This window comes from Giraffa tippelskirchi, chromosome 12 (assembly GCF_054371585.1).
Source record: "Giraffa tippelskirchi isolate mGirTip1 chromosome 12, T2T-mGirTip1v1.2.pri, whole genome shotgun sequence".
Classification (NCBI taxonomy): domain Eukaryota; kingdom Metazoa; phylum Chordata; class Mammalia; order Artiodactyla; family Giraffidae; genus Giraffa; species Giraffa tippelskirchi.
This window is the reverse complement of record NC_137286.1, coordinates 42,562,891-42,587,963: the sequence shown is the minus strand read 5'-3', so window position 1 is coordinate 42,587,963 and position 25,073 is coordinate 42,562,891. Positions and strand designations below refer to the sequence as shown.

The 25,073-nt window shown below is 44.6% G+C and overlaps 1 protein-coding gene across 50 annotated transcripts in view; it reads right to left on the bottom strand.

The window, feature by feature from the left end:
* The window catches only part of SH3GL3 (SH3 domain containing GRB2 like 3, endophilin A3), a 105,725-nt gene that overhangs the window by 3,611 nt on the left and 77,041 nt on the right, over nucleotides 1-25,073 (bottom strand). For 21 of the 50 annotated variants that reach the window (XR_014070430.1, XR_014070429.1, XR_014070414.1 and 18 more), the window contains 4 exons: nucleotides 24,440-24,543; nucleotides 21,125-21,234; nucleotides 8,630-8,680; nucleotides 7,374-7,570 (listed from right to left, as the gene is read on the bottom strand). Coding sequence is in view for 22 of the 50 variants with exons in the window: in XM_081546789.1 (XP_081402915.1) it covers nucleotides 7,374-7,570; nucleotides 8,630-8,680; nucleotides 21,125-21,234; nucleotides 24,440-24,543 (462 nt within the window). In the remaining 28 variants the exon portion in view is untranslated. Of the gene's footprint in view, nucleotides 1-7,369; nucleotides 7,571-8,402; nucleotides 8,681-21,124; nucleotides 21,235-24,439; nucleotides 24,544-25,073 lie in introns of all 50 variants that reach the window. The other 29 variants (XR_014070433.1, XR_014070431.1, XR_014070432.1 and 26 more) reach the window with 6 other exon arrangements.

The following is a 25,073-nucleotide window of genomic DNA, read 5'->3' as shown; positions in this document are numbered from 1 at the left end:
TATTTCTTCCACTGGAGTCTTGAACCGCACAAAGTCATCATGGGGAATGAAAGCCACTTCTGATAATGTTGATATTTTGACCTCTTCCCATGAATTACAAACATTCTTAATGGCAAGCAGAATCCCTTCCAGGTTTCCATTTACTTTGCCCAGATTCATTAGATGGATCACTATATGTGGTAGCTATGTAGTTGTTCAGTCGCTTAGTCATGTCCGACTCTGCGACTCCATGGTCTGCAGCCCACCAGGCTCCTCTGTTCATGGAATTCTCCAGGCAAGAATACTTAAGTGGGTCGCCATTTCCTTCTCCAGGGGATCTTCCTGACCCAGGGATCAAACTCGTGTCTCCTGCATTGGCAGGCAGATTCTTTATCACTGAGGCATCAGGGAAGCCCCACATAGGCAGAGTAGATTTAGCATAATTCTTAAATGCCTTAAGATCTTCAGAATGGTAAATAAGCACTGGCTTCTACTTAAAGTCACCTGCTGCAATAGCCCCTAACAGGAGAGGTACTCTGTCCTTTAAAACTTTGAAGCCAGGCACTGACTTTTCTTCTCTAGCTATCAAAGTCCTAGATAGCACCTTCTTCCAATAGAAAGCTGTTTCATTTACACTGAAGATCTCTTCTTTAGTGTAGCCACCTTCATGAATTATCTTAGCTAGATCTTCCTGATAACTTGCTGCAGCTTCTACATCAGCACTTACTACAGCTTCTACATCAGCATGTGCTACTTCACCTTGCAGTGAGTGGTTAAGAATCCACCTGCCAATGCAGGGGACATGGGTTGAATCCCTGGTCCCAGAAGATCCCACATGTAGCAGAGCAACTAAGCCTGTGTACCACAACCAGTGAGCCTGTGCTCTAGAGTCTGTGCCCTGAAACAAGAGTTCCTCTGCCATCCTGCGTTTTCCATTTCAATTTTCTGTTTCTATTATTACAAAACGGTCTTATTTCTCTCCCCATTCAGACTTCAAGTAAGAGTTGAAACAAGTTCTGCTAGAGACTGTGTTCCTTCCTCAACAAGTCTTTTCCAACCAAGTAAAGAGAGAAGATAAATTTGGGGCTGGTCAAATGAGAAGCCACTTTGTCCAGGGGAGGGGCCAGGAAGTGGCAGAAAATTCAGCAAGCAGCACCTGTTCTCTGGGGGCGGGCCTCCCTCAGTGCCACCCTCAGTACCACCCCCACTGCTAACCTTCGGAGCTTACTGTCCGCCCCACGTGGGCGTAAGAGCCAAGCCCCACCCCTGCACCTTGCTTAGGGAGCGTCTGTCAGTGAAGTTCCCCAGTTGGACTGAGATGGTCCCCTCTTGCCTTCTTGCTGCAGTGGTTCTCAATCTGGAGGCACGATAAATACCCCCTGCCTGGGCTGACCCCAGACCAATTAAATCAGAAGCTCTGGCAATGGGACCCAGACACTGGAGTTTACGAAATTTCTCAGGTATTTCCAAATTCCAAGAGAGGTTGTGAACCACCAGCCTCATGGCCCTCTTTCCCTCCAAGTCCTTTGACAAGAGGCTGGGAGTGTCTAGGAGCTGGTGGGGAAAGGAGGGTGGGGAGTGATGGCGGGGGAGGGGAGGCCGTTCTTCCTCCTCAGGTGGGATGCTCCTTCCCAGCTGTGACTTGCAGGTAGGTCAGCATTTTAAAATCTGGGCCCCCTGCCCCATTATCTCTAGAATCTTCCTGATGCTTCCAGGAAGCATGTAGACGGCTTCCATGTAGACGGCTCCTTCCATGACAGACCCCTGTCCCACCCCAAGTTTGTATATTCCTTTTGTCGTAATGATGGGAATTGGGGATTGTTTAGTCGCTCAGTAATGTCTGACTCTTGGCAACCCCATGAACTATAGCCTGCCAGGTTCCTGTCTATAGGATTTCCCAGGCAAGAATACTGGAGCAGGTTGCCATTTCCTTCTCTAAGGGATCTTCCCGGACCAGGGATCAATCCTGTCTCTCTTGCATTGGCAAGTGAATTCTTTACCACTGAGCCACCAGGAAGCTGCTGCTAAGTCACCTCAGTCGTGTCCGACTCTGTGTGACCCCATAGACGGAAGCCCACCAGGCTCCCCTGTCCCTGGGATTCTCCAGGCAAGAACACTGGAGTGGGTTGCCATTTCCTTCTCCAATGAATGAAAGTGAAAAGCGAAAGTGAAGTCGCTCAGTCGTGTCAGACTCTTAGCGACCCCATGGACTGGAGCCTACCAGGCTCCTCCGTCCATGGGACTTTCCAGGCAAGAGTACTGGAGTGGGGTGCCATTGCCTTCTCCGCACCAGGAAGCAGGAGGATTTAAATAGGGGGCCCGGTTCATGATCTTGAATGTGAACAGAACAACCTTCACTGATTTCAAAGCATTAGGGAATTGTGTGCTTCCAGGCCAGACTTTCCATTTTCCTTTGGAAATACAGCTCAGATCTGGGTGGGGTGGGGGGGCCGTGGCAGCTGGTCACTGAAACCCTGTAGCAAGTCAAGCTGCTGAGTCAAAGTCATTTCTACTAGTGAATAACTATTCCAGGGAGGTCTATTAAAACGATCAGTATTCTTTTGTCATTTCTCCCACTACACCAGTTTTTGACACAGAGGGAGTCAACTGCCAAGCCCCATGATGGTTTTGGGAGGCATTTCCTAGAACACAAAATGTCCATGCTAGAAGGGTCTTTGGTGGTCTTCCACAAGCTTTCTTTTTGAAGAAGAGGCAGTACGTGCCCCTGAGAGGTCACAACTGCCTGGCCCCAGAGCTAATGGCAAAGCCAGAAAGAGACACCAAGGCTCCGCCCATGACTTTCTCTCCTGATGTCACCTCCTACATGCTCTATGCCGCTGCAAAGTCTTGCCAAGAAACTTCATAGGCTATCACACTGACTACAGGGCTGTGTGTGTGTGTATACACATATGTTGGGTTGGCCAAAAAGTTAGTTCTGGTTTTTCCATAACATCGCATGGGAAAACTCGAATGAACTTTTTGGCCAATCTATTTTTCCTCCCATTCACTTTGTAAGCTACCTCTGATGACTGAAATAAATACTAGATGGCAGACATGCACTTATCCCAGCCTCCGCCTATGCATGCATATGTGTGCCCTCGCTGCACACACGCTCTGAACCAATCGGGAGAGAGACACGTCCCTCCCATCTCACTTCATTTATTCCAGGTAAGGGACCACTGCCACACTTCTCACTGCTGTCTCCTAAGAGCTGGAACTCAACCAGCACTCACATCACACTCCATCAGCAAATCAACCCCAAACATGGCGTCTCTCCCAAGACCCGGGAGTGGAGAGCCCCTGGGCGAGAGGTTCCCTGACTCCGGTGAGGCGTGAGTGCTGGGTTCTCCCCAGCCTCTGCACTGTCCCCCCCATCCACCCACCGAACACAGTTCTCAGCAACAGTGAAGGCACCAGGTAGGTCCACCCCCAGCAGAGCTCGGCCCACTAGATGACATTGGGAAGTATCATCCGATGCCTTCGTCATGCTGGGTCATCTTGGCCGTCTGGGGCCCCCAGCCCAGGGAGCCATAGCCTCCTGTACTTTAGGGAGAGGGTGGAACCCACACATGATGGATCGATGTTTAACTGGTAAATTCCAATTAATGCCATTTCGGTTGTGAGATGGCATGGATGCTGAGGCTTTCGGGCTTTCATGCCTGAGCCAGGTAGGTTTTCATGAGATTTGAAGTTGGAGTGAGGAGACTTCTGGGTTCCAAGGAACCAGAGGCTGAAGAACTTGGAGCACAGAGATTTGTCTTACAAGCGTGGGGAGAGAGGGACTGTTTCTTGCCACCAGAGAAGAGACAAGAGCACTTCTGGAAGCAGGGAAGAGGTGGAAGAAGAGGGCAGTTTGAAAAGGCTGAGATGCTTCCTGATCCCACCCTGGGGTGGGGGTCTTGGCCCCACTTCCCACTGTAACTGTAGGAGAAGGTAGGCTTCAAAGAGCTCTAGACTTGGGGGTGCTGAGCACAGTGGAAATGGTGGGTGGTGGAAACAGGGGCTTCCCCTGTGGCTGAGTGGTAAAGAATCTGCCTGCAATGCAGGAGACACGGGTTCAATCCCTGAGTCCAGAAGATCCCCTAGAGGAGGGAATGGCAACCCACTCCAGTATTCTTGCCTGGAGAATCCCCATGGATAGAGGAGCCTGAAGGGATACAGTCAATAAGGGTCACCAAGAGTCGGACACAAGTGAAGCCACTGAGCACCCTCACATGTAATTAAACAGAGAGGGTGCCTGAGGGGGTCACCTGGGCTGCCCATGCACTGTGAACACATCTCCTCAAGACCAGGCAGGAAGTGAGGAAGTGCTGAGGGGGCATCTGGACCAGAGATGGCCAGGGAGTGGGTGCACAGGCTCCCGCTGCAGAGGTCCAGTAACCCAAGGGCAAAGCCTTGGGCCCCTGACCCGGACCCAGACCTGGTGTGATACATCTCCTCTGTGGAAGCAGTTAAGACCCTGACAAGCTTCCCCACCCATCACCATGATGTTCTCTAAACACCCCCTGTACCCAGGCAACATCTTGAGGGTAGAGAAGGAGGTAGGAGAGAGCCTTGGAGGAAAAACCAATAGTCCTGGCAGGAAATTTCAGCTGAACTGACCAGGTTTAAATCCTGAATTGAGCGAGCAATAAATGGACAGTCTGCGCTTTCTATTGGAAGAGACCGAGTTACCTTGAAATGGCCAGATTACGTTTTTTTCCACCATTAGAAGAAATGGAAAAAAGATTAATTTTTTTTTTTCCTTTTGGCCAACAGTAGAAATGGAAAAAAGATTAAGTTGTTTCCGCCATCGGTCTGAAGGGAGACTCACGAGCAATTTCAGTTAAAGAGGAATCGAGTTTGTGCTCGCTCCGTGACAGTGTGTGAACTTTCCCTCTGCACAAAAGACAGGGCAGTGTCACCACGGATGGGACGCTGGAAGTGAAGGCAGAAGAGGTGACATGTGCTCAGTGGGATCTCTTCAAACTGGACATGCTTGGCACAGACGTGTGCAAGGAGCCTGAGCACCGGCGCCAGAGGATAAGCTGCACCTCTACCCAGATCTCCCCCGAAGAAAGGAGGGGTCCCACCCAGTGCCGATCTTTGCTGAACACCCACTCCCCTTTCCCCTGGGACCTCCCACCACCACCTCCGTGTACAAGCTTTCTCGTGCATGGTACTTGGCACCTGAGCCCACTGAGAATCTGTGCACGTGAGCTCCTGGCAGCTGAAGCCCCAGCCCCGGGCCATCCAGTGAGGAGGCTGCCTCCTCCTGCCCTGGCCAGGGAGCCTGTGTTTATTTTCTCTCACTCCTGAGGCCTGGCTTCACGTAATGTGAGAGCAGAGGTAGGGAAAACACAGTCTCTTCCTTGTTAAGGCACTGAAACAAAGATTATTTTAACAGAGAGAAGGGAGTGTCCCTATTGAATATTTATTATTCAAGCTCTGTTCCACACCATTAGGGAGTAAAAAAAGAGACCCAACCACAAGAATTTCAAGGAAGGTAGTTGGTCAGTCAGTACTGCATCGGCAACATGCAACAGGTCGGGAAATCGTGTTCTAAAAGAAATTTCACTCCCTTCTGGGCAATAATGTGGACCGGGTTCTGACAATATTTGGTCCCCTCTTGTTTTAACGAAAGGAAGATTCTCTGGAGGCTCTTCTCTGACTCTAGCTTTTATCTCCCCAAGTCCCTGCTGCAAAGGGCTACTCAAGTGAACAGAACTGCTGGACACATTTTATTCTGGTACCCACAGTCCCACAATGAATACCACAGTTCTGGTCAGCTAGAGGGATAGAAGACTAACCCTCAGTTTTCAATATTTACCATGTGCCAGGAAAACATTCTAAGTGCCTACAAGCAGTTTTAATTCTCAGAGGAACCCTTTAATGAGATACCATTTGTCATTGTTGTTGTTCAGTAGCTCGGTCGTGTCTGACTCTTTGTGACCCCGTGGACTGTAGCCCACCAGGTTCCTCTATGGATTTCCCAGGCAAGAATACTGGAATGGGTTGCCATTTCCTCCTCCAGGGGATCTTCCCAACCCAGGGGTCGAACCTGCGTCTCCCACATTGGCAGGCGGACTCTTTACTGCTGAGCCCCCTGGGAAGCCTGAGGTACTATTATTTCCCCCGATGTGATGGAGACAGAAATAGGGGTTCCAAGCATTTAAGCAGCAGTGCTGAGATCTGACCTCCATCTAGGTCCAGAGTCTGAGCTCTTGATCACCATGGCATGCACCCACTCTGGATATCGTTGGATGGTGAGTTTATGCCCACTAGGTTTCCGAGCCAACTACAGTCAATGGGGTGGTCCATCAGCTGGGTTGGAAAGAGCCATAGGTCCTCAGCAGGGCAGGCTCCTGGAGCTCCCAGGCCTGGGATGCTCTTCAAGAGTGCTCTCCACCTTAATCCTTCTCTGATCCTGGAAGGTCTGCCCACATCCCACCCTGCCCTGCCAGTCACTGGAGGGATGTCCTTCAGGGCCTTACTCCCTGTGCAGCTTCAAAGTGAGAAGCTCAGGCTTCAGTCAAAAACACCATTAAGTCCCTATGCATACGAACGAGTTCCATTCTGAGAGTGCATTTGTAAGTCTAATCTGTTCGTAAGCCCAACAAAGTTAGCCTAGCTAACCAACTAACTAATCGGCTATATACTGCTGCTTTTACACTTGCTTCTGGACATCCTGGGCTTGAAATAAAGACACTGCACTACTGTCCTCTGTACAGGACTGTACGGTAAAGTACACACAAGCACAGCCACTTGTAGAGAACGCATGCACGTGACAACATATGCCAGACACGAGAAGTAACTTGTGACAGCTTTGATTGGAAATGCGGACATTCACATCTTGGAAAGTTCCCAACTTGAAGGTTCATGTGTATCGGACTTAGTGTAACAAGCAAATAAAAATGGGCATCTATTCCGGCTGGTGGGTTAGACCCCAGGGTGGAGCTGGTGTGCTGGCATTTCTGCAGCCCAGCCACTTTATGTGCTCCCTCCCTCTCTCTCTGCCACGAGCCAGCACCTGGGAGCGTGTTGTCGAAAATATATTTCTCGCCCTGACTTTGAAGGAGATCAAGGAGGAAGCAGGAGTGGTAAGAGGGGCAGGGACATCCTTCTCTCTGTGACACTAAAAGTCACAGCCCTTTCGTTGTCCTTGAACTTGCTGTATTCTCAGATCATCCAAGGAACCCACTGCACTCTCGTCTCCTCTGGTGGCCCTGACTTTGGGGATTTCATTATCTAGAAGCATCTGGTCAGAGCATCACAATTGAAAAGCAAGCGACAACCCCCACTCCTACTTTGTGGTGAGCGGGAAGGGGATGGAGAGAGAAGTAAAATTCACACACCTGCTGTCAACACACATGCCTATCAATGTACAAGGTACAGAGTCTACAGAAGCTACTGACCTGAGGAGGGTTCTTTGTCTTTTAGTAAATGCCCCAAACTGCTGTGTCTTTTAGAGATTTTGTTCCTGCTCTTTATAGTGTTTCTCTTGCCTCCCTTGTCATCAGGCTGCGACCTGTCACTGTTTCCTGCCGACAGTGGGCCTTCCCGGAGCAGTCCCCCAGGCCTTTCTAATCTGCTCCTTGCAGTCTGCTGTAGGCTGGGAAATCAGATAACCAATTATGAAATGTTAACAACTGCTGTGTCCTGGGCGCTTACACTATGTAGCAAGTACCGTGTGTGCCCAGTACCTCTTATTTACAGGATCTGATATAATCCTCAGAACAACCCTCTGCAGGTAAGGTGAGAGTTCCTATTCTTTTGATGACAGAATTCTGACTGAGAGGGATGGAGTGAAAGCCAGGACTTGAGCCTTCCTCTGAAAGGCAGGTGACACCTGTCTTGGATGGGTGAGCCTGTTTTCTGCTCACTTCCTGGTCTCAAGTCTGGAATGCAGAGGTGTCTACATATGACTTCTGCTACCCATGGGGAGAAAAGAAGGTACCTGACAGCGGGTGGAATGGGCAGCCAGTTAGGAGGAGTATAGTCAGCCACCCAGAGACTCACTACACCCATACCATCTAACTAGAGAGTTCATCTCTTAACGGGTTGGGCCAAAAAAGGACTTGGAACTTTCAAGTCTATTTCTGCTTCAGACTCAAACACTGAGTGTGTACCCAGGGCCAGGCACCATCTCCCTTGAATTAGAACCAGCATATCTGGTTCAAGCTCCCTTCAAAAGTTGTCATTTTTTTCTTGATCAAAAATCTCAAGCTCTGGTAGCAAACATTTTTTTTAAACTAACACTTTTGCTTGAGCTGACCCAGATACAGCATTGGTATATAACTCTGACGAATACTACAAAACCCATTTTTGTTCAACATCTGTAAAAGACTATTTTCGTTCATTTGGTAAGACCATATGAGACAGACAGTTTAGATCCCTGGGCTCTAGCTCTGGGTGAGGTCACCTCTGGACCCTGGTTTCCTTACCTGCAAATTTTATGTATAGATCTATGGCTAATGCCATTGACAGAATGTCTGTGTGCCCCCAATATTCAGATGTTGAAGTCCTAATCCCCAAAGTGGTGGTATTAGCAAGTGAGGATGTTGGGGGGTGACAAGGTCATGAGGTAGAGCCCTCATGAATGGCATTAGTGCCACCAGGGACAGACACGACGAGAAGACAGCCATCTGCAAACCAGGAAGGGGTCCCTCACCCGACAACGAGTCTGCCGGCACCTTGATCTTGAACTTCCCAGACTCTGAAACTGTGAGAAATAAATGTTGATTGTTTTAAGCCACTTGATCTAGTATTTGTTATAGCAGCTCGAGCTAAGACAGTTAAGTTGTAAACTAGTGAGTAAAGTCTAGTAAAGGTTTATGAACAATCTAGAAATAAGAACTCTATATTTATCCATAGGAGATGTGATTTGTTAAAATAACTTGTCAGTGGAACTCAAGCTTAATTATTATAATCTATAAAAATAAGCACCTGTAATTTGTTTTTACCTTAATACCAATCCTCTACCACTCACACAGATCACAGGAGACGGATTTAACTAGTGAGGTTTGTGCCCTCCTCCATTCATTAACAAAGCTTTCCCTTGTGTACCAAGATGACTTGCACAGACTTCTCAGAAGCTGTGGCCCATTATTTAGCAAAGTTTCCTGGGAGGTGAGCCCTCTGCTACAACCGGGTCCAGGGCGTGTGGGTTGCCTTTGCCACTCTGAGTTAAGGGAAAGGAGAAGACGAACAGCAGCCTTAATCAGAGGTGGCTTCCTGGCCACTGGCAGGGAGATCAGCTTGCAGTCGGTGTTTTTTCTTGGCCGGCTCCTTGCTTTGTACAGTGTGGATTAGTTGCCAGTATTTAAAAATCAGGAGATTGCACATAAATATGTGATTTCTGGCTTCTCTTGGAAAAATCCTAAGGGCTGGCTATCCTTGGTGCACATTCTCGGGCAACAAGCGGCTGCAGTTTGGACAGGGTGAGTATTTACTCTATCCGCTACAGACTCCTCTGCCTGCGGTGCTCCTGACTTGGAGGTCTGCAGTCAGACATCACTGGCCTCGCTGTTTTCTTGTTGTTGTTGTTTAGTTGCTCAGTGGCATCCGACTCTTTGTGACCCCATGGACTGTAGTCCACCAGGCTCCTCTTTTTCCTGGGCAAGAATTCCGGAGTGGGTTGCCATTCCCTTCTCCAGAGGATCTTCCCAACACAGGGATCGAACCCACGTCTGCTGTGTTGGCAGGCAAATCCTTTACTACTGAGCCAGCTGGGAACTTTCCCACGATCTGGCATCAGGATTTGCACCTGAGGCCACACTCACTCAACAACTCCAGAGGGGGTGTCACCCATGTGGATTCAAACACAAGGTCCTCTGGAACTGTGCTGCATGGCCGCCCTGTTTGTAATCCCTGGAGACTGACTTCACTTGACTATTTTTTTTTAAACATAAGTACATACATGAATATTTAGATAACATTATTTTAAGTTTTAGCTTAAAGACCAAGCATATCATTGTAGAATATATGCTAAGATTTTAAAATATGCATCTGAGATAATAGAACCATTTCAGCCAAGGAGTATTAAAATTTTGACAACTAAATTGGAAATTATGTCCAATAGGCTTTTCAAAAACTCTTTTTACAGACTATTTAGCAGAGTTACAGGAAACCATCCCCTGAAACAAGAAAACCTTTCCCTCTGAAGCTTTCTTGAGATGAAGAATAAAAAAAGGACCCTTCCCCCTTTCTTGCATCAATGCCTATTGATCAAGAATAATCATCAGAGCTCACACTTTAATTTTTAATAGTATTTTTTAAAATACAGAAAATATAAAAACGTTCAGTCTGCGCACTTTGCAAATTTTTAAGAATGCTGAGTACTCATAAAAGATAAATTTTGAAGCCACAGAATTTAGAGCTGGAAAAGAAACCTGGAATGTATTGAGTCCAATCACTTCATTTAGGAACAAGTATAAATCAGTCCAGAGATGTTAAGAAACTCTCCCAAAGTCACACAGCGAATAAGTGCCAGAATTCTGAATTCCAACATGAGACTCCGTTTTTTGCTTATATCTCTTTGTCTATAACTCTAACTCTGAACCACTACTGATAATATACAGACATGGAGATTGTTCCCTTGCCATCAGGCAGCCTGATGGCAAGGGAAAAAAAGATCAAGGAAAGAGTGGGAAGGACAGGAGAGAGAGTAAAAAAGGACCTGCTGACCGAGCAATCACCGCTGTCACTGCTGTGTGAAATTTTAATTTCCTCTTTGGAAATTTAGGTTAAAAATACATCCATTTCTATTTGCAGAGTGCTCGTCTTCTTTAAGTTTCACACTTCACACTTTACTTCTGAATAAATGTTTATTTTCTAATGTAATCCTAGAGATTTCACTCCAATGAGGGGAAGGACTTAAGCCCTAGACATTACATCCGAGCCCCCTAAGAAGTGTCAAGGAATTTATAAAAAGTCTCTTTATACCCAAAGGGAGTTAGAATGTCTTAATATACATCATTTGAGAGATTTATTTCACCTTGCTCTGAAATGCCTGGAGCACATGTTTGAAACCCACACTTGTTCACTCATCTCTGCCTTCCACATTCTTAACGTCAGTCTCAGTTTGGTTCATATTAACCCTCAGTTGTGATTATACAAAGTGGCGCCCTCTTTAAGAACAGCAGTGCAAAAGAAAACCTCCGTAGGGACTTCCCTGGTGGCACAGTGGATAAGAACCCACCTGCCAACGCAGGGGACACAGGTTCAATCCCTGATCCAGGAAGATCCCACATGCCCGCCGGGCAACTAAGCCCATGCATCACAACTACTGAGCCTGTGCTCTAGAGCCCAGGAGCCGCAACTACTGAAGCCCTCACACCTAGAGCCCATCTCCGCAACAAGAGAAGCCATCGCAATGAGAAACCCAAGTACCGCAACTAAAGAAAGACCGCTTGCAGCAATGAAGTCCCAGCACAGCCAAAAATAAAAATATAAATAAAATTAGAAAAAAGAAGGCCTTCATAAATAAGTGAGTTGATTAAAAAATGTACAATAGCCTCTGTTCTCTAGTCTTTACATTTAGAATTCAGCAAGTGATGACTTACCCAAGGTAAGGAAGATGCCTAAGCATAGGTCACAAGTTCCTTTACTATTTTCCTGAAAACCAAGGGTTTTCTGGGAATGACCCAGGCACACATTTTAGCGCAAAAACTTTTCTTGGCCTCCCTTTCTCTTTGGGGACAAAGAGGCAGCATACTCTGATGAAGCCTCATGACCCCACACTCGGGGGCTTGGACAGGCAGCGGTTTCTCCTCGCCAGAGCCTAAACTTGGATTTTGTCTGCAATCCATCATTTCAAGATGTGATTTCCACCACCACCCCCCTCTCCCTTTTTGGCTCACTTTATTCATTCTCTTAAGTACCTAGAAACCATATTATCAAAGATTCCATCTCAGTCCCACCATGGATTCAGCTTAATTGATCTATGTCCTTTCATCTCCCCCCACCTCTTTTTTTTTTTTGTCTTTAGAAAGAAGAAATGATGAAGAAAATGTTCTTGGAATTCATTTCTGGCAGAGTCCTAGGAGCTTTGCTTTAAATTGTTAGTGAAATGCTTGACATTTTTCCTTCACTTTATAAACATTATGTGCAAATCATTCAGAATCCTAATGGAAAGTAACTTCCCATTAATGCCGGCTATAAAATGCCATTTTCTTTTGAAACTGTGCCTTAAAAACAAACAGTACGGGACCCCTTCACACTAGCAAATTCTACCCACGAATCAACGAATAAGCCCAGGGCTGGCTGGGGTTGGGGACTAAAGTAGAGGCAGATGTTACACGGTGGCATGGCATGCAATGTGCTATAACGGAGAATCCAATTGTGGACACTGAGCCTTCCTGAAAGCCATCTTCTACACATCTGTGATCTCTGGCTGACCATCACCCAGCTAACAACTTAATCTGCCTGGGGACTGAGCTACTGGCCAAGAAGGGGGGGACACAGTACTACATGCACGGTCTGGATGAGGAAGCCAAGGAACGGACTGTCCTATCACGGTTTTCTTCTTCCAAGTCAGATGCATACAACAGACTCCCTTTGCAACCACTTGCTGGCCCGATTCCTGCCGATCAAGAATCTTGGAAAGAAATCTTTCCTGATGCTCTTGAACGTTTGCTGACATTCCCCAGTATTATTTCTTAACGAGATAAAATGAAAAATCTATAAGACATAGAACTACCATATGACTCAGCAACCACACTCACGGGCATGTACCCAGAAAGGACCATAACCCCAAAGGCACATGCACCCCAGTGCTCACGGCAGCACTGTTCACAACAGCCAGGACATGGAAGCAGCCTAGACGTCCATCAACAGAGGAATGGATGAGGAAGCGGGGGTATTATAGACAATGGAATATCACTTGGCCATAAAAAGGAACAAAATTGTGCCATTTGCAGAGACACGGATGGACCCAGAGAATGTCATACAGAGTGAAGTAAGTCAGAAAAAGAGAAGAACAGATATCGTATGTTAACGCATATATGTGGAATTTAGAAAAATGTTAGAGATGAATCTATTTGCAAAGCAGAAATAGAGACACATAGAGAACAATGTACAGACACCAAGGGAGGAAGGCAGGAGTGGGATGAATTGGGAGATTGGGATTGACATATACACACTACTCTGTATAAAATAGATAATTAATGAGAATATACTGTATGGCACTGGGAATTCTACTTAATGTTCTGTGGTGACCTAAATGGGAAGGAAATCTAAAAAAAAGGGCGGGGGGAATATTTGCATACGTATGGTTGATTCACTTTGCTGTACAACAGAAACTAACACAACATTGTAAAACAACTATACTCAGTTGTGTCCAACTCTTTGTGACCCTATAGACTGTGGCCTCTGTCCATGGGATTTCCCAGGCAAGAATACTGGAGTGGGTTGCCATTCCCTTCTCCGGGGGATATTCCCAACCCAGGGATGGAACCTGCATCTCCAGTGTCTCCTGCATTGATTGATGAATTCTTTACCACTGAGCCATCTGGGAAGCCCTTCTGGGGTCCTAGGGTCTGCTGATTCTAATTCATTCAGATATAATACAGGGAGGAAGGCAGGCTGGCATTGGACTTGCTTTCAAAGTTTTTAGTTATATTTATAACCAGCTTCTTTCTAACAGAAATTTTGAAATGGCTCACAATAACATTCAGAATAGAGGTTTCACAGACCAGAAAGAGAAAAATAAAGCCATAAAAAGTAAGGAAACAATGTATTTTCATACAAACAATAGAACTTGTGAGTAAAGGTGGGAGGGGACTATTAAAAATGATACCAGAGGGACTTCCCTGTTGGTCCAGTGGTTAAGAACCCACCTGCCAATGCAGGGGACACAGGTTCCATCACTGGTCCTGAAGATCTCACATGCTGCTAGGTAACTAAGCCTGCACAGCACAACTGCTGAAGTCCATGTGCCTAGACTCTGCGCTCTGCAATAAGAGAAGCCCCCGCAATGAGAAGCCCGCACACCACAACTAGAGAGTAGCCCCCCAACTGCAACTAGAGAAAGCCTGCACGTAGCAACAAAGACCCAGTGAGGCCAAACCTAAATACATATATTTTTTCAAAAATTATACTGGAGCAACATACATATGCTGGGACTGTCCCAAGCAAACTAGGATGCATGGTCACCCTCATCAAATGGGAGGAGCTGCACATGGACCAGCTCTGGCCATTTTATAACGATTGCTGTGCTTGAACTTTGCATCTGGCACTCAGCTACCTGAGGGTGGGGAGAATAGGGAATACAATGGGTACACAATTTTCTTTAAAGAAGGAGGTATACCTATTCTTCAAAAGCCATCTACTTTCTCATTATTAAATACATGCTTGTTTATTCAAATACGCTTATTGAAATACAATTTTAAGAATATCTATCTTTTTAAAAAGGAAAATATTGCCCAGAATCCTACCATTTAGCCTGGCCTACATGCACATATTGATTTACAAGGTTGTAATCACAGTACACTGATAACTCTGTCTTTCTTTTCAATTTCATATCAAACCATAAACATCCGAATGTTTCAACATAATTTCCATGTCAGTGAGTTTGAAAAGCTGCACAATATCCCATTCGATATACCATCATCTACCTAACCATTATTCTAACGTTGACAAATATATATAAATAAATATTGGTCACTAGGCTGTTCCCATTTATAACTTGTTCTTCCTCTGTATAGTGCTGTAATAGCTACAGGAATATGCTTTTGCTTAAATTATTTCTTTAAGATACATTTCCAGGAATGAAGCCACTGAGAGTATGCAAACATTTTTATTAACTTTGATTGACATTGTTGAGTTGATTTCCCAATGAGTCACCCCAGGGTTGGCAAACTCTGGCCTGTGGGCCAAGTAATGTTTAAATGGAATACAGCCATGCTCATCCATTTCCATACTGTCTGTGGCTGCTTTCACATCAGAACAGAGTTGAGGGGTTGCAACCAAGACCAAATAACTGACAAAGTGTAAACTTTTAATGACCCGTCCCTCTACAAAAAAAGCCTGCCAACTCCTACGTTGTCCTTAATGTATGTTTCCATACCACTCGCACACGGCCCCACGTTCTAACGGAAGTGCATTGTGTGGGGTCTGGTGTGTTCTTCCACAACATATATGCAGTAGGTAGATGTGTGTGGTAGGAACTGCAAGCTGGCCACTTCTCTGTCCTCTTCACAGTGATAAAGTGGTGGGATGTGGCTCTCCAGCTGAACCCACTCCCCCAACCTCTGCAGCTAGTTGTGGTCCTGTGACATCCCAGTGGTATGGGAGTGGAAGTAACATCACCCATCTTTGGTTTACTTCCCTAAAAGAAAATCTCTGACCTGGACTTCCATTCTTAATTTCTATCTCATTTGAACCATTGCTTTCTTGAGTCTCCGTACAACAGTAACTATTCTTACCCTAACTCATGCAAAAACTGGTACCTGAAGTGGGATGTTGTCATGATAAAAGCTAAAATTAGTGGCCAGGCCGTGATGAAGAAGAAACAGATATAATTGGCAAGAAAGTCGGTGATCCTAGTTAGGGTGTGGAAAAACATTTGGTAAAACTTTTGCCTGTGGTAACTTTCAAAGCATGCTGTGTATATCAGGAGCTCTAAAGGAAGAAATTGAGGAAAACAGAATGTGACTGGATGGTAACTGCTCCTTGGTACATTTAGCTACTTATTGTGAGAAAGGGAAGAATTGCCCAGTTTGCAAGCAAAAAGGGAAGAGAAAAGAATCAGAGGTTGGGTCCCAGAGCATCAGAAAAGCTTCTGTACCCCCAAAGAATGGACGATGGGAAGGCTGTGCTCCAAGTCATTCTCAGAGACTTCTGTAAACTGAATGAATGCACCTCATTCCACAGCCAAGATTTATCTAAAGGCATTGCCTTCCCACTCATCTGCTACTCCAGACGGCCTCAAGGCAGCCTCCATAAGTTAAGAAAGGTTAGCTAGGACTTCCCTGGTGGTCCAACGGTTAAGAATCTGCCTTGCAACACAGAGGATACAGGTTAGCTCCCTGGTCAGGGAACAAAGATCCCACATGCTGCAGGACAACTAAGCCCACGCGCCACAACTAGAGAGTCTATGGGCCACAATGAAGAGCCTGCATGATGCAAAGAAGATTCCACGTGCCACAGCTAAGACCCAAGAAAGCCAAATATAGAAATATTGAGAAAAAGAAAGGAAAGGTTAGGCGAGAAAGGAAAGAAGTAAGGCAGTCTTAAGAGCTATATCTAAGAAAGAAACTTGGATGTGATTATCGGCACATGGGAGTGTTTGGGAGACACAGATCAGAAGCTATTACATTTTTGGAGGCCTTGAATTGGGGAAAGGAAGTGCTGGTCTAACCTGGAAGCATCTGCATCTATTGAACCTTGAAGAACCCTCAAGACACCTAAGCAGCAGTAAGCACAATTGTCAGAGGAAGCGGCTTTCCAAAGGCCACTTAAGATGTGAAGATGTGGAAGCTGTGAAAGACCTCTGAGAAGACAAATCTAGGGACCTGCAGGATAAAGGACAAGAGCTAGACTTCTCACATCTTCCAGGGAGCAGAACCAGGGTCTAATCTTCTTTCATTGACTCAATAGGGAGTCTGGCAGAATCCGTCATTTCTTTAGACAAGTGTGTGCATGCTCAGTCACTAAGTCATGTCCGATTCTTTGAGACCCCATGGACTGTAGCCCTCCAGGCTCTTCAGTCCATGGGGATTCTCCAGGCAAGAATACTGGAGTGAGTTATCATTTCCTTCTCCAGGGGATCTTCCAAACCCAGGGATCAAACCCGCGTCTCCTGCATTGGCAGATGGTTCTTTACCACTGAGCCACCAGGGAATCCCAGCCAATCACTAAGGATTATAAAATAGGTATGTCTTCCAAGGGGGAAGTAGCGGGATGGAAAGAATTAGGAGACAAGGATTGATACATATACACTATTGATACTATGTATAAAATAGATAACTAATGAGAACATACTGTACGGCAAAGGGAACTCCAATTCACTGTGGTGACCTGAATGGGAAGAAAGTTCAAAAGGGAGGGGACATATGTATATGTATGGCTGATTCACTTTGATATCCAGTAAAAACTAATACCACATTGTAAAGCAACTATACTTCAATAAAATCAATTTTAAAAACTAAAAAATAAAATAAGTGTGTCTTTAATTCCAAATAATGTTGGAAAACAAGAAGGACCATAAATTATGAGAACTATAAGGAATATCTGAAAGATGGAAATCAAGCAGCTGGAGAAAATGAAGCTCAAAATGGTCCCCAAAGAGAGATGCAACAAAAGCAGGTTTGGAGGGTGCCCCAAACTCAGAGTAAGTAGTCTTGGGAGCTGGAGGACTAGTTGGCATTCTGGGAAAAGAGCAGCCTGATGACTCCTCCCACCCTGGCCTTGTACCAAGTACCTGGGAGACCAGGCGTCTGCCTCCAGGAAGGGGTACTGAGTGCAGGGACCTGAAACGGTGCCATGAAGGAGGCAGCCAGCCAGAAAACTAGAAACCACTGCACCTCACTCAGCAAAGCATCCGTAATCCCTCAAAACCACGGGAAGTGGGCAGCAGTAACAGACACAGCACCACAGGCAAACTGACATGGAATCTCAAATGAGAAGTTGCACACAGAGCAAAGAATTGTTTCTTATCCATTAGTACTTGGCAAAAAGTGAAGTCTAATGACACAGGCAAGGGGAAGCAGGTATTGCTATATTAATAGTAGTGTACCTGTTTTAGCAGGTAATTTGGCAGTATCGACAGTCACTTAAATGCATTCACTCTAACTCAGCAATTTCATTTCCAAGAAGGACTTGCCCATCAGCATGTAGAGGCAGATAAAGGACATTCCTTTTAGAAAATAACTGGAAGCAACCTTAATGTCTATTAATAGGGGAAATGGTATATATAATGGAAAATTATGAAACCATTAAAAAATAATAGGATAACACATATACAATGGAATATCAGCCATAAAAAGAACAAAATAATGGCATTTGCAGCAACATGGATGGACCTAGATTGTCATACTCAGTGAAGTAAGTCAGACAGAGAAAGACAAGTACCACGTAATATCACTTACATGTGGATTCTAGAAATATGGTAGAAATGAACTTATTTACAAAACAGAAATAGAATCACAGATATAGAAAACAAACTTGTGGTTACCAGGGAGCAAGGGGGAGGAGGGCTCAACTGGGAGACTGGCAGTGACATATACACACTACTATATATAAAATAGATAACTAATAAGGACCTATTGTATAGCAGAGGGAACTCTACTCAACAATCTGTAATGACCTATATGGGAAAAGAATCTAAAAAAAGAGTGAATACATGCATATGTATAACTGATTCACTTTGCTGTACACCTGAAATTGACACATTTTAAATCAACTATACTGCAATAAAAATGTTTTTAAAAAAATAGTGGGATAGATCCATATGCATGATGTGGAAATAACTCCAAGAAACAATGATACATTTACAAAAGCTAACCTAGCACAATACCTCTAGTACAAGATCTTATATTTAAAAAACAGTGAAAGGTCTAAAGCAGTAAGTATACAGTATATCTATGCACATAAATAGATATGACAGTGTTCATACCAAATTTTTAACACTGGCAACATCTAGGAAGGGGTATGGGGTAGAGTGGGTGATCACAAGAAACTAAAGTATGACTTACACCACTTGAATGCTATTTTTCTTAGTTCAACCATTTTCTTTAGGCATATATTTGTGCCATTTGTCTAATTAAAAAATAATGACGCAACACTTACAGCAGTGCCTACTACATAGCAGATGCTCAGCCAATGCTAATTCAAATTTTTTTTAAATTAGGAAAATATTTTACAAGAGTTAAACATTTAAATATAGAGGATAATGCGGCATGATGTTTCTATGGCCAAGGTATGACACACGAGAAGGTGGTAGGTATAGATCTGATAGACAGAGCGCCTGATGAACTATGGACAGAGGTTCATGACATTGTACCGGAGACAAGGACCAACACCATCCCCAAGAAAAATAAATGCAAAAAAGCAAAATGGCCATCTGAGGAGGCCTTACAAATAGCTGTGAACAGAAGAGAAGCAAAAAGCAAAGGAGAAAAGGAAAGATATTCCCATCTGAATGCAGAGTTCCAAAGAATAGCAAGGAGAGATAAGAAAGCCTTCCTCAGTGATCAATGCAAAGAAATAGAAGAAAACAATAGAATGGGAAAGACTAGAGATCTCTTCAAGAAAATTAGAGATACCAAGGGAACATTTCATGCAAAGATTGGCACAATAAGGGACAGAAATGGTTTGGACCTAACAGAAGCAGAAGATATTAAGAAGAGGTGGCAAGAATACACAGAAGAACTGTACAAAAAAGATCTTCACGACCCAGATAATCACGATGGTGTGATCATTCATCTAGAGCCAGACATCCTGGAATGTGAAGTCAAGTGGACCTTAGGAAGCATCACTATGAACAAAGCTAGTGGAGGTGATGGAATTCCAGTTGAGCTATTTCAAATCCTACAAGATGATGCTGTGAAAGTGCTGCACTCAGTATGCCAGCAAATTTGGAAAACTCAGCAGTGGCCACAGGACTGGAAAAGGTCAGTTTTCATTCCAATCCCAAAGAAAAGCAATGCCAAAGAATGCTCAAACTACCGCACAATTGCACTCATCTCACACGCTAATAAAGTAATGCTCAAAATTCTCCAAGCCAGGCTTCAACAGTATGTGAACCTTGAACTTCCAGATGTTCAAGCTGGTTTTAGAAAAGGCAGAGGAACCAGAGATCAAATTGCCAACATCCGATGGATCATCGAAAAAGCAAGAGAGTTCCAGAAAAACATCTATTTCTACTTTATTGACTATGCCAAAGCCTTTGACTGTGTGGATCACCACATAAACTGTGGAAAATTCTGAAAGAGATGGGAATACCAGACCACCTGACCTGCCTCTCGAGAAATCTGTATGCAGGTCAGGAAGCAATAGTTAGAACTGGACATGGAACAACAGGCTGGTTCCAAATAGGAAAAGGAGTACGTCAAGGCTGTATATTGTCACCCTGCTTATTTAACTTATATGCAGAGTACATCATGAGAAACACTGGGCTGGAGGAAGCACAAGCTGGAATCAAGATTGCCAGGAGAAATATCAATAACCTCAGATATGCAGGTGACACCACCCTTATGGCAGAAAGTGAAGAAGAACTAAAGATCCTCTTGATGAAAGTGAAAGAGAAAAGTGAAAAAGTTGGCTTAAAGCTCAACATTCAGAAAACTAAGATCATGGCGTCTGGTCCCATCACTTCATGGCAGATAGATGGGGCAACAGTGGAAACAGTGGCTGACTTTATTTTTCTGGGCTCCAAAATCACTGCAGATGGTGATTTCAGCTGTGAAATTAAAAGACGCTTACTCCTTGGAAGGAAAGTTATGACCAACCTAGACAGCATATTAAAAAGCAGTGGCATTATTTTGTCAACAAAGGTCCGTCTCGTCAAGGCTATGGTTTTTCCAGTAGTCATGTATGGATGTGAGAGTTGGACTATAAAGAAAGCTGAGCACCGAAGAATTGATGCTTTTGAACTGTGGTGTTGGAGAAGACTCTTGAGAGTCCTTTGGACTGCAAGGAGGTCCAACCAGTCCATCCTAAAGGAGATCAGTTGCAGGTGTTCATTGGAAGGACTGATGTTGAAGCTGAAACTCCAATACTTTGGCCACCTGATGCGAAGATCTAATTCATTTGAAAAGACCCTGATGCTGGGAAAGATTGAGGGCAAGGAGGAGAGGGGGTGGACAGAGGATGAGATGGTTGGATGGCATCACTGACTCAATGGACATGAGTTTGGGTAAACTCCGGGAGTTGGTGATGGACAGGGAGGCCTGGCATGCTGTGGTTCATGGGGTTGCAAAGAGTCGGACACGACTGAGCGACTGAACTGAACTGAATGTGTTGGAATTCGTCCTTAATGTAAGTACTCAATACAAGGAAGCAGGAAAGGGTGCATTACTAAGGCGAAAGGGAATTCACCAAATAACCTAAGAGAGAAATTCAGGATCTCAGTGTAGCCACACAGAATATAGCAATGAGCAGTGAGCAAGCACTTTCAGCACAGCCTGAGGAAGGGCATGCGGTACCCACAGAACGGTCAGCTCACCTGTTGTCTTTGCTGAGGAAGTGGTGGACACCCCATTGAGCTCGCTGGGACTCCTTTTTATGGGCCGTGGCTTGTATTCTCGCTTGGGGACGTTGGATGCAGCCGATATCCTGTGATACACATTTTAAGATCAGTCAGACATCTGATGAAAAATTCAAAGCCTCCAAACCTACATTTGTTCTGCCTTGTGGACCTACACATTTAGGTCCTAAGGTGATGGTCATGAAGGGGGTGATTTTTACACATTGACCCTTAAGTAGCCCAAAGTGATGGCTTTGATATCCCAAATGTAGTTTTTTGGCTATATGCAGACTACCTCATTTTATTGCACTTTGCAGATATCTTTTTTTTAAAAAAAAAAACAAAAAACAACGACTGAAGGTTTGTGGCAACTCTTTGTACAACAAGTCTCTAGGTGCCATTTTTCCAAGAGCATTTTCTCATTTTGCATCTCTGTATTCCATTTTATAATTCCTTAGATATTTGAAACTTTTTCTTAGTTATCCTATCTGTTGTGGTGATCTATGATTAGAGATCTTTGATGTTTACTGCTGTAATTAATATGGGCCCCAGAAACAGTGGCATGTGAGATGGCAAGCTTAATTGATAAATGTGTGTTCTGACTGTTCTACCTACCACCTCCAGCTGTTCCCCCATCTCTCGCCTTCTCCTCGGGCCTCCCTATTCCCTGAGACACAACAATATTGAAATTAGGCCAATTCATAACCCTATAATGGCCTCCAAGTCTTCAAGTGAAAGTCTCATATCACTCACTTTAAATCAAAAGCTAGAAATGATTAAGCTTAGTAAGGAAGGCACATTAGAAGCCAGGAGAAGTCAAAACCTAGGCCTCTTGTACCACGCAGCCAAGTTGTGGACGCAAAGGAAAACTTCTCGAAGGAAATGAGAAGTGGTTCTCCAGTGAGCACACAAATGACAAGAAAGCCAAACAGCCTTACTGCTGCTACGGGGAGAGCTGCAGGGGTCTGGATGTAGCTCATGGATGACTTTGGGGAGTTCAAGACTTCAGTGAAGGAAGTCACTGCAGATGTGGTGGAAAGAGTAAGAGAACAAGAAGTGGAGCCTGAAGATGTGACTGCATTGCTGCAATCCTCTAATAAAACTTGAATGGATGAGGAGATGCTTCCTATAGGTGAGAAAAGAAAGTGGCTTCTTGAGATGGAATCTATTCCTGGTGAAGATTGTTGGAATGGCAACAGAGATTTCGAAGATGACATGACTTAGCTGGTAAAGCAGCAGCAGAGTTTGAGAGGGTTGACTTCACTTATGAAAGAGGTTCTACTGTGGGAAAGATGCTATCCAACTGCACTACCTGCTACAGAGAACTCGTTTGTAAAAGGTAGAGTCAACTGATGATGCAAACTTCATTGTCTTACTTTATGAAATTGTCACAGCCTCCCCAACCTTCAGCAACAACCACCCTGATTATTGAACAGCCATCAACATTAAGGCAAGATGCTTCACCAGCAAAAAGATTAGGACTTGCTGAAGGCTCAGGTGATCGTTAGCATTTTTAACAATAAATATTTTTAAATTAGAGTATATATTGGGTTAGCCAAAACATTCATTTAGGTTTTTTCCATAAGGTGTTACAGAAAAACCCCAAAACAAACATTTTGGCCAACCCAATACATAGTGGGGTTTTTTTATTTCTTAGACATAATGCTATTTCACACTTAAAAGACTACAGTTTAGCATAAACATAACTTTTATATGCACTGGAAAGCGAAAATATTCATGTGACTCACTTTACTGCAATATTCACTTTATTGTGGTAGTCTGGAACCAAATTCTCAGTATCTCCAAGGTATGTCTGTATTTGTAAAGTATTTTCTCTCATAAAGTCCCTGAGGCATCCAGCAAGTACCAGGGATGAACTGGGCACTCAACAATGTTCACTTCCTTCTCTTTTTCCTCTTATAAAGATAGAATTATGAAAAGACACACATGTGCGCAGGAGATGAACTCCCTGCCTTCGAAAGTGGATGATTCAGAGGCTGGACACACCTTGTGTCTTCCCTTTATAATTACTGCATTGATTTAAGTCAAAATCCCTCCAAATTTTCTCATTATGATAATCCCATGTAAAATAATTATGTTTTCAAATTTGTTCAAAAAATAGGGTAATATTTCAACCCAGTATTTCAATTAATAGGGTTACCATGCATGATACCTATATCACTGATTTTCAGAAAAGTAGACAATACGCTCATCAGTAAAGTCATAAGGAACACAGCAATCTTTCTTTGACCACTCGGGGGCATTTTTGGCTCATTCAGTATCAGTCAATATTATAAACGTGACCTGATAGTTGTGCTAGGGAAGTAAAAATACGTCTTGTTTGAGATAATTACATACTATCTGGTGGGCTTCACCAGTGGCTCAGTGGTAAAGAATCCGCCTGCCAACGCAGGAGATGCAGTTTGACCCCTAGGTCAGGAAGATCCCTTGGAGTAGGAAATGGCAATCCACTCCAGTATTCTTGCTGAGAAAATCCCACGGACAGAGGAGCCTGGCAGGCTACACTCCATGGGGTCACAAAGAATCAGATATGACTGAGTGACTGAGCACACACACACAAGAACCTACTGCACAGCACAGGGAACTCGACTCGATACTCTGTGGTGGCCTATACATGAAAACCATCTAAAAAACGAGTGAAAGTGTTAGTAGTTCAGTTGTGCCCAACTCTTTGCAACCCCATGGACTGGAATCCACTAGGCTCCTCTGACCACGGGATTCTCCAGGCAAGAATACTGGAGTGGGTAGCCATTCCCTTCTCCGGGGGATCTTTCCAACCCAGGGACGTATGTATATGTATAACTGATTCACTTTACTATACATCTGAAACTATTAATAATACACACTGTCTGAAGACCATCTCACTCCTCTCTCCACATCCCTAGATGTTGGGGAGTGACCCTATGCCATCCCACCTTCAGCTAAACTCTCATCATCTCAGCAATGAAGACAGGACCGCTCTGTAAGGGCTGAACTCCAAGGCGAGTGTGCAACCTGGGTTGCCCTAAACACAGGTCATGGAATAAGGGACTTGAGCAAATTGAGAAAGGAAAAAGCTGCCAGATGTCCTTTCCAGTTTCTGTCCTATTGGACAAAGTCATACGGTCATTATCTCAGCACAATCCACACCCAACCATGAAAGCCAGTGGAAGAAAATTCAAAACAGAAAGGGGCAGTGGGAAGAGGGAACTGGAGAGAAAGAGAGAGAGAGATGGATTTCTACTGACTTCCACTCTGCAGCCCTCATCTGGTAGTCAGTGGGGAGGCACTTACCTCATCTGTAGCTTGCTCTGCAGCTCCTGCAGAATCTCTGTGGACTGTCTGTGATAATCTAAAGCGGCCTCGACAAACACGGCCAGCTGGCTGACTTGTTCTACCTGCGGTACAAGTGGAAAATGACTCCGTGGAGGCCAGCGCCTGGGTCATGTTCAGATAGAGAAGAGACTGGTGACCCAGACCCAGCTTTTCAGGGAAGACCCCCACCCCACCACCACCACCAACCCTGTCTGCCTCGGCTCTGGTCGATTTCGTTTCATTTCATCGCAAAGTAATAATCACATAGGTCGTGGTAGAGAGCTAGACATGCTGGAGAAACATGTTCAAATCTACTTTTGATTATGAAGCTGCTTTAACTCAATAAAAAAAAGTCTGTTTTTCCAATTAGATGATATTCTTAGGAGATGTGTATGCTATAAGGCTCATGGATCTGAAAAAGGAGAGATAAAGCTTTTCCAATGACAACTCAAGCCAACATTTAGTAAATGAATTTGCTTCCTTAGTGAAGTGTCTCTACGGGCACTTTTGAGCTAAGTCACATTAAGAAAGTAAGTAAATTAAGCTGTTTTCAGGGTTCCCAGGTGGCGCAGTGGTAAAGAATCCGCCTGCCAATGCAGGAGATACAGGAGAT